Source organism: Girardinichthys multiradiatus, chromosome 2, assembly GCF_021462225.1.
Source record: "Girardinichthys multiradiatus isolate DD_20200921_A chromosome 2, DD_fGirMul_XY1, whole genome shotgun sequence".
Lineage (NCBI taxonomy): Eukaryota > Metazoa > Chordata > Actinopteri > Cyprinodontiformes > Goodeidae > Girardinichthys > Girardinichthys multiradiatus.
The window spans coordinates 42265216-42274649 of NC_061795.1; the positions used below are offsets into that span (position 1 = coordinate 42265216).

The 9434-nt window shown below is 42.1% G+C and overlaps 1 protein-coding gene across 5 annotated transcripts in view; it reads right to left on the reverse strand.

Moving 5' to 3' along the window:
- The window catches only part of chka (choline kinase alpha), a 32833-nt gene extending 23758 nt beyond the window's left edge, over window positions 1–9075 (reverse strand). For 3 of the 5 annotated variants that reach the window (XM_047388348.1, XM_047388372.1, XM_047388363.1), the window contains exons 1-3: window positions 8558–9075; window positions 6822–6930; window positions 4364–4417 (exon numbers count right to left, since the gene is read on the reverse strand). In XM_047388348.1, coding sequence (XP_047244304.1) covers window positions 4364–4417; window positions 6822–6930; window positions 8558–8793 — 399 coding nt within the window. In that variant the 5' untranslated portion in view covers window positions 8794–9075. Of the gene's footprint in view, window positions 1–4363; window positions 4418–6364; window positions 6426–6821; window positions 6931–8557 lie in introns of all 5 variants that reach the window. The other 2 variants (XM_047388378.1, XM_047388354.1) reach the window with 2 other exon arrangements.
- Between the last annotated feature and the right edge of the window lie 359 nt (window positions 9076–9434).

Genomic DNA, 9434 nt, shown 5'->3' on the forward strand with positions numbered 1-9434 from the left:
TGTTTAGACAAATTAAAACTTTGTCGCTGCGTTTTTAAAATCTTAAAAAAATCTTAAAAGTTATGGTGGTTTTGTGCTTTGAAACGAGACATAACTCCATTGTTTAGGAACTAACGGGTTAAAAGAGAAAAGGGAAAAACAATAGGATGGAGCAAAACATTTCTCAACCTTATTAATAAGAGTCATGCAGTGCCAGGAGGTTAGAGAGGCAGGCAGGGGGTAAATCTATTGTGAACTTATAGTGCTTTGCGAAGGTTTTCCTACGATTTGAAATGTTTTGGATTTTGTAACGTAAAGCAAGAATTTATGTAACAGACCATCAAAGGAGGTGCATAGCTGTGAAGTGGAAGGAATTACTTTGTAATGTTATCGTTTGCCACAATTATAGCTCTACATCTAGATAGATTTTTTTTAACCTATTATTCTTTGCAAAAATTACCAAAGGTCAGTCCGATTGGATGGGGAGCCTCTGTAAAGTTTTCATGCCTTGCCAGAGATTTTAAATTTGAGGTCTGGACATTGCCTGGGGGTGAGAGGCTGCTGACCTCGACTTGGGACATTATCAGGCGGTGGAAGGAGTACTTTGAGGATCTCCTCAATCCTGCCATCACGCATTCCCTGGTGGAAACAGAGGCAGGGGACTCGGGGCTAGACTCTTTCGTCACCCAGGCTGAAGTCACCGAGGTGGTTAAAAAGCTCCGCGGTGGCAGGGCTTCGGGGGTGGATGAGATCCCCCCTGAGTATCTCAAGTCTCTGGATGTTGTAGGGCTCTCATGGTTGACACGCCTCTTCAACACTGCGTGGCAGTCGGGGACAGTGCCTCTGTACTGGCAGACTGGGGTGGTGGTCCCCCTTTATAAGAAGGGTGACCGAAGAGTGTGTTCCAACTACAGCCTCCCTGGTTAAGCCTACGCCAGGTTATTGAAGAGGAGTGTCAGGCCGATAGTCGAACCTTGGCTTCAGGAGGATCAATGTGGTTTTCGTCCCGGCCGTGGAACACTGGACCAGCTCTATACCCTCTACAGGGTACTTGAGGATTCATGGGAGTTTGCCCAACCGGTCCACATGTGTTTTGTGGACCTGGAGAAAGTATTCGACTGTGTCCCTCTTGGTGCCCTGTGGGGGGTGCTCCAGGAGTATGGAATCGGGGGCCCTTTATTAGGGGCCATCCGGTCTCTGTACAAATGGAGCAGGAGTTTGGTTGGCATTGCCGGCACTGAGTCGGACCTGTTCCCGGTGCACGTTGAACTCCGGCAGGGCTGCCCTTTGTCACCGGTCCTGTTCATAACTTTTATTGACAGGATTTCTAGGTGCAGCCAAGGGCCGGAGGAAGTCCAATTTGAGGACCAGTGGATTTTGTCTCTTCTTTTTGCAGATGACGTGGTCCTGCTGGCCTCCACTAGCCAAGACCTACAGCATGCACTGGGGCAGTTTGCAGCCGAGTGTGAAGCGGCTGGGATGAAGATCAGCTCCTCCAACGGAAAAGGGTGGCTTGCCCTCTTCAGGTTGGAGGGGAGTTCCTGCGTCAAGTGGAGGAGTACAAGTATCTCGGGGTCTTGTTCACGAGTGAGGGAAGAATGGAGCAGGAAATCGACAGACGGATCGGTGCGGCTGCCGTAGTAATGGGGGTACTGTGACCGTCCGTTGTGGTGAAGAGAGAGCTGAGCCGAAAAGCGAAGCTCTCGATTTACCGGTCGGTCCACGTTCCTACCCTCACCTATGGCCATGAACTTTGGGTCATGACCGAAAGAACGAGATCCCGGATACAAGCAGCTGAAATGAGCTTCCTCCGTAGGGAGGCCGGGCACTCCCTTAGAGATAGGGTGAGGAGCTCGCCATCCGGGAGGGGCTCGGAGTAGAGCTGCTGCTCCTCCACATTGGGAGGAGCCAGTTGAGGTGGCTCGGGCATCTATATCGGATACGAGACGACTTTGACTGGGCCATTCCAACACATAAATGTACTTTCATTTAAACCATTTCATTGTGGCGCTGTCTGTATGTTGGGGAAATCCTACTGGAAATTAAACCTGCGCCCCAGTCTCAAGTCTTTTGCAGCCTTGGTTTCCTTTCAATATTTCCCAGTATGTACAGGGGTTGGACAATGAAACTGAAACACCTGTCATTTTAGTGTGGGAGGATTCGTGGCTAAATTGGACCAGCCTGGTAGCCAGTCTTCATTGATTGCACATTGCACCAGTAAGAGCAGAGTGTGAAGGTTCAGTTAGCAGAGTAAGAGCACAGATTTGCTCAAAATATTGAAATGCATACAAGAGTTCAAAAGAGTAGAAATTGTTGGTGCACGTTGCTGGCCCATTTGTGACCAAGACAGCAAGTCTTTGTGATGTATCAAGAGCCACGGTATCCAGGGTAATGTCAGCATACCACCAAGAAGGACGAACCACATCCAACAGGATTAACTGTGGACGCAAGAGGAAGCTGTCTGAAAGGGATGTTCGGGTGCTAACCCGGATTGTATCCAAAAAACAGAAAACCACAGCTTCCCAAATCACGGCAGAATTAAATGTGCACCTCAACTCTCCTGTTTCCACCAGAACTGTCCGTCGGGAGCTCCACAGGGTCAATATACACGGCCGGGCTACTATAGCCAAACCTTTGGTCACTCATGCCAATGCCAAACGTCGGTTTCAATGGTGCAAGGAGCGCAAATCTTGGGCTGTGGACAATGTGAAACATGTATTGTCCTCTGATGAGTCCACCTTTACTGTTTTCCCCACATCTGGGAGAGTTACGGTGTGGAGAAGCCCCAAAGAAGCGTTCCACCCAGACTGTTGCATGCCCAGAGTGAAGCATGGGGGTGGATCAGTGATGGTTTGGGCTGCCATATCATGGCATTCCCTTGGCCCAATACTTGTGCTAGATGGGCGTGTCACTGCCAAGGACTACCGAACCATTCTTGAGGACCATGTGCATCCAATGGTTCAAACATTGTATCCTGAAGGCGGTGCCGTGTATCAGGATGACAATGCACCAATACACACAGCAAGACTGATGAAAGATTGGTTTGATGAACATGAAAGTGAAGTTGAACATCTCCCATGGCCTGCACAGTCACCAGATCTAAATATTATTGAGCCACTTTGGGGTGTTTTGGAGGAGCGAGTCAGGAAACGTTTTCCTCCACCAGTATCACGGTAGTGACCTGGCCACTATCCTGCAAGAAGAATGGCTTAAAATCCCTCTGACCACTGTGCAGGACTTGTATATGTCATTCCCAAGACAAATTGAAGTTGTATTGTCCGCAAAAGGAGGTCCTACACCATACTAATAAATTATTGTGGTCTAAAACCAGGTGTTTCAGTTTCATTGTCCAACCCCTGTAGCTCCAACAGTCTTCCTAACAACTCCAGCCAGCTTCATTTTTCCTGCAGAAGAAAAACTTTCCCTAAGCATGATGTGGCCACCTCCAGTTTTCATGTTTGGGATTACGTGCAATGTTAGTTTTTTTGCACCATCCAAATAGATCACGTTTGATGTCCTCTGACCGGAGCACCACATGTTTGTATATCCCCTCCATGGCTTGTGGCAAACTGCAAACAGGACTTCTGACAGGCTTCCTTCAGCATTAGTGTGGACCTCTTTGCTTCTTCTCTGACGAATGTTCTCCTTGCGTGACCTATTAAGTAGGTTTGCAGTTGTGCCATACTCTTCCCCTCTTCCCGTGATGGATTAAACAGAACTCTGTAAATTGTAAAAAATCTTGTTCTTTTAGAATCTAATCCTCCTTTAAGCTACTCCAGAACTTTCTGCCTAACCCGTCTACTGCGTTCCTTGGTCTTCATGATGCTGTTTGTTCATTACTGTCCTCTAAAAAAACCCGGAGGCCTTCACAGGACAGCTGTATTTGTTCTGAGATGAAATAACACACAAGCTGACTCTATTAGGAAACATCAGAAAGCAGTTGTTTGCTCTGCATTTTAATAGAATAAAGGGGCCAAACACAAGTTCACCCCACACTTTTCAAATTTAAAAGACTTCTACTATTTCCTTTCACTTCACAATTATGAGTTACTATGTGTTGATCAGTCACATAAAATCCTAATAAAATACATTGAAGTCTGTATTGTAACATGATAAAAGGGATATGAATACATTAATGGAAGTACAAAAAATCCACTGATTATTCTGTGAATCCTCCTAAATGTTTGACTTTGTCATGTGAGCAGAGGAACATGCGGATCCTCAGCAAAAAAAAAAGGCAAATTCAAAACGAATAAAACAACAGTTTAGGGATGTGTTCATACGCCAAGGGGAGGCTGGCACATCCTAGTATGGGATGTGTGTTGTGGACCGTCTCAAGGACAGAGAAACAAACTGTATGGCAGCACCATCATCAGTTACTTACTTGGAAGTGATTCTCTTTGTTTGACTGTCGGGAGTCCCCTTTATTACAGAACATCTATCAACAAGAGAAAAAGGAAAGAACTATCCATGAATAAAGGCAAAACCAACCATGGAGCATCATCAACCAAAAACCTGACCATCCCTGCAGTAGACAGTACAGTATGAGTTCAAACACACACTAAGACTTTTAAGCATTAAACAGCTCATCTTCCTTTCACTAACCTCTTTGAGTCTAAATCCAGAGAGAGAAAAATCTGCTGCCAGATGTTTACTGTACATTAATTTAGCTTTGTCATAATCTGGCGATGCATATCTTCACTGCTGAGAAACCCTGTCTCCCAAGCAGTTAGAGTTGGTTTAATCATTATTAGCTGTGCACATAAAAGTGGGCATCTGACTTCTTCAATCATATTAGCTCTTTGATTAGACGTCACTAACTCTTCTGAGGGGCAGCGGAGAAGGCTGCGGTTACCTTGGTGAAGGACGCAGCGGTTCAGATCGTTCAGACATCCTGAGCAATAAAAACTGTTTACACACCCATCAGTAATTACGCAGTCTCAAGGTAATAGCTTATTTCAGTTCTCATTAAGTCAGTGGTTAATGTGTTCTGGAGTATAAATTGCTTTAAAAGGCAGCCTGCATCTTTGTTTTAGCGCTTGCTTTTATTTATTGCAACAGTGTTTGCTTTTTTTCCTACAAACTGCAAACCACCAGCAGGTGATTAGTCAATGCTGTGACTCTGACGTCTCAAAGTCCATTAACCTTTATCAATCATCTTCTGAAATCATTGGAGGAGTAATCTTTGGAGGAGTTTTCTCACAACATCCATGCTACAGGATGAGTCTGTTATTGTGAAACTCTGGACTTAACAGCCAGGTATTTAATGGTATCAGGCAAGAATACAGACATGGGAAAAAGAAAGTTTCCATCACTGTCAATACAATCATGTGAAAAAGAATGCGCACTTTCATAGGATATAAGAGGTTAATTATCAGTCAGGTACTTCTTATTAAATACACCGGATGACCGGGACACCAACAAGAGTGACCACCTTTATAAAAAGACGAATTTTATCACCTTGGCCTTTAAGGAGCAACTGTTTCTGTCATTCAATCTGGGAAGTCCATCAGTCTACAATCTACATAGAGCTGCATAAAATACTGAATTGAAATAAACCTTGTAATTTCAGTGTATGCAGTATTGCAATTGCAACGGACTGTTTGGATGCAACATTTGGTTGGCTATAATATTTCAGGTGCAATATATTGAAATTCTGTTTGCCAGTAACTAAAGTAGCTAATTGGAAGGACTTTCACTGTCTTTCATTCCCACAATCGATCTAGATCTTAGTGACCAAGATGCTACAGGGTGGTGGGGACATTGTGATACTGAAAAAAAAACCAGAGTGAGCAAAATGTGGGTAAATGCCAAATAATCCCAGTGTTGAAATACTGAATATTGCAAGTTCATGTTTCACTAATGTCGTGCAGCCCTGGTGAAAAACATTTAAAACCAAATCTGGGCAGCTTGCAGTAGGTATGTTAACAATGAGATCATCTGTAAAACCAAATATTGTGGAGTGAAATCTGAGATAATCTATTTGGAAAAAGGGAAAAAGACTGGTTCAGTTTATTGCATCAAAAACGTACCCTGCTGAATAAGTTGTACTTTATTTTTCACACGACTGTATTCATACTCCATAGAAGCTTTATTTTTCCAGTGACCATAAATCACAAAAGATGACGAGCATTAAGACGCTCAGTCGCTCTTTTTTAGATGAGTGATCTGCTGATGTGCGGTCTTGGTTCTGTCCCCTACTTAAAAAAATTAGACTGACATCTTCACAAGTAGAAAGCACAAGGAAGGGATTTAGAGAAGGAAAAATAGAGACAGCTTGCAGCTTTTTGATATCCCTCCACTCTGTGTCTTCCTGGCGCTGTGCTACATGAGTGTGTGTTACATCTTTAAATTAGGCTGAGATTTCAGAGATCTCATACTGTACCGTGTTTTTTGGTGGGTTCACCTGGGAACAAGAGTGCCCAAGGCACGCTCCTTTGGGAAGCCTACGGCAAAGAACACATGCATGTACAGCCATGGGGGTACATCACTACGTACAACAATGGCTAACACGCACACACACATACACGCGTGAAGGCATAACTACTACACATGCATGCATACTCTAACATTGGCATATTAGCTACAGGCGCACACACAACAGCAACCTTTGATGGTGGCACTGACAAATCACACTGACCCCTGTTACATAAGTTATCTCTGAGATAAAGGCAAACAGTCAGATGGTTTTACTTTGAAGAGGATTTAGGTATGTATTCTACATTTCTACTGTTAATTGTGACTAAATAACACTGATGGGGAGCTACTTTATCAGTTTTACATCCTGGTGAGAAGTCTGGCCTACTTTTAGCATATTGTTGATAGATTGAAACAACTCCCACCTGCAGGATGGCCCCATAGAGGCGCAGCAGGACGCTCCTTGGCTCATCCCCGACTGAGTCCAGGCTGTCGGGGAGACTGCATAAAAAGAGCTTGTTGCTCAGACCACCCCTGGAGGACAAACAGACATGCAATGAGTGTGACTGCTTCTTAGTTTTCAGGTTTGTGTTTTCTTCAGGCTTTTATGAGGCCTATGAGCAGTTCATGCTCATGTTTAAAGCTACAAGTTCAAACAGTCCTAGGCCCGAGCTGCAGTGAATCTATTTATAAGATCCAGAACAGAAACAGACATTTCCTGTGTAAGTCGGAAGGAGAGCAGCCGCTCGTTACACCAGGAAGTACTGAAAATATTTGTCTGCTTAAATATGAATTTGCAACTCTATCAGAGGAAGTCAAGGCTTCTTTGGAGCTTTAGACAAAACAGCGAGGAACATTTTTATCAATGTTTGTACAAACACAGCTAAAGATTGACATCTAAAACTTCCGAAAGAAGCATAAATATTAAAATTAGGTGCAAATTAAAAATGTTAACTGAAGTACTCCTGGTTTTCTCCAAAACCTATCACTCCTGGAATAAAAATCATCTGCATCAATTTTTGGAAAACGTTGACATCTGAGGCTGCAAATGTGGCATATTTTAGTTTCAATTTAAAAATATAAATAAATGCTTTGCAAAATAGCGGGTTTATTGCAAATTCTTTGGGAATAAATAGCAAACAAGACAATTTCATGTCTTCATCAATGACCCGGTACTACAAGTATAATATTAAGAGGTCATTTTCTGGCATAAATAAAGATTACAGTGGTCAGTTTAATTGAATTAGACATCTTTAGGTCTGCATCTGCAACAATTTTAACAGAAAACTGACATAAAAATATGTCTTAAGCCCCTAAATGAGGTATAAACATTGGTTTTAGATTCAAATCAAACATTTTAACCTACATCTTTACAGAATATAAAGACACCTGTTTCTCTCCTAACAATCCCACTCAACCCTTTTAAAGACAAATTGCAAAAGTGGGGTTAAATAAGGATTACAGTGATTAAATTTAGGTTGAACACCCTGAAGTCTACATCTACATGACCCTTCAAAGAATGACCTAGAATTCACATCTGGCGCTTAAAAATGGGGCATACATTTTAGTATTATCTTAAAATTAAACAATTACACCAGAATTTCTGCCAAACATACAGCAATTCTGTCCCTGAACAAAACCTGCTATTCAACACTATGCGAATAAACAGCAAAACTAAAACATTTTACTACAATAATTACATTTAATGGCAAAATTTTGACAAAACAAGATTCAGTGGATCAGTTTTACATAATTAGACATGTTGAAGTCTGCACCACTTTTGCACCAAAAACTGACAATTAGGGCATGAATATTGAATTTAGGTCCAAATAAAAATATTTAAACAGAAATAACTGCTAAATAAAATATGTTCCTGGCCAATCCGTATGGGGGTATACAGCAAAACTAAAACCCAAATGCTACATTTACGACATTTAAAGGTAATTTGGGAGGCACAAAGAAATATTACAGTGATTAGTTTTACTGAATTAATCACTTTGCAAATTCATTCAGACTTTTTCAATTATTTGAGGAGCATAACATTGTCTTGTCGCTTATTATTGGTTACATTTAATCTTTGCACACAATGGATGAACAGAAACGCTGACCAAAGCACCTCTATCACATGTCTATTACACATGCAGACTTAACGCATTGCAACCTTATGATGGTGATCTGGAAGTCCTCCTCGGCCAGTCTTTTCCAGGCTCCGTGCAGAAACTCCCTGCACCACAGATAAGCCTTGCGTCGGGTCTCTAGGTCCGGCTGGTCGGGGCGGACCAGATCCTTAGAGTCCTCCTGGGTGTCGGGCAGGACATGTAGGGCGTTCTCAGTCACTAGAAGGCCCAGCGACATAGAAGGGGAAGACGATACCCCGTTGATAAATTTGGTTTTCATGCTTGTTAATTTTTCTATAAAGATATTAAAAAGAAGCAAGGAAAACAGCGCAGTCTCTACGACGGTTTGGATTGTGTCGCAGGTGTATATAATTCGGCTATTTCACGAAATGTATATCAAAAGCAGAGTAGTAAAGCTCTCTTTGTCTTATTTATTACTACTATTAGTTGTAGTGTCGATTTTAAAATGTTATAGAACGCAAATATCAGAGATAAACGACGAAGCCGAGCCTTTAATTGCAGAGAATGACTCGAGGCTTGGAGATGCGCAGAGGATCAGTGAAAGGGGCGGAGAAAGACCCCTTTTTCTATACTCTGATTGGTTGATCAGAAACACAACAGCCCGAACGATGCATTCAAAGACTACCGGACATACAGATACATTCGGCGATGGTCCTTTCAAATTTCCTCATAAAAAAAAAAAAAAGAAATGATACTAACACAAAAAGATATTCTCAAAAGCCATTAAAAGGCACAATAAAAAAAAATCAACGATGTAATTAAAATCATTAGACCAGTGAGAAAATTACAAGAAATAAATATAACAAGAGTTATAATAAAATCATTTTAGAAATCTTAGTTAAAAGAAACGAGATAAATTAAGATAATAAAGCCACGTTAAAAAGGTGTGTATTTTCAAAA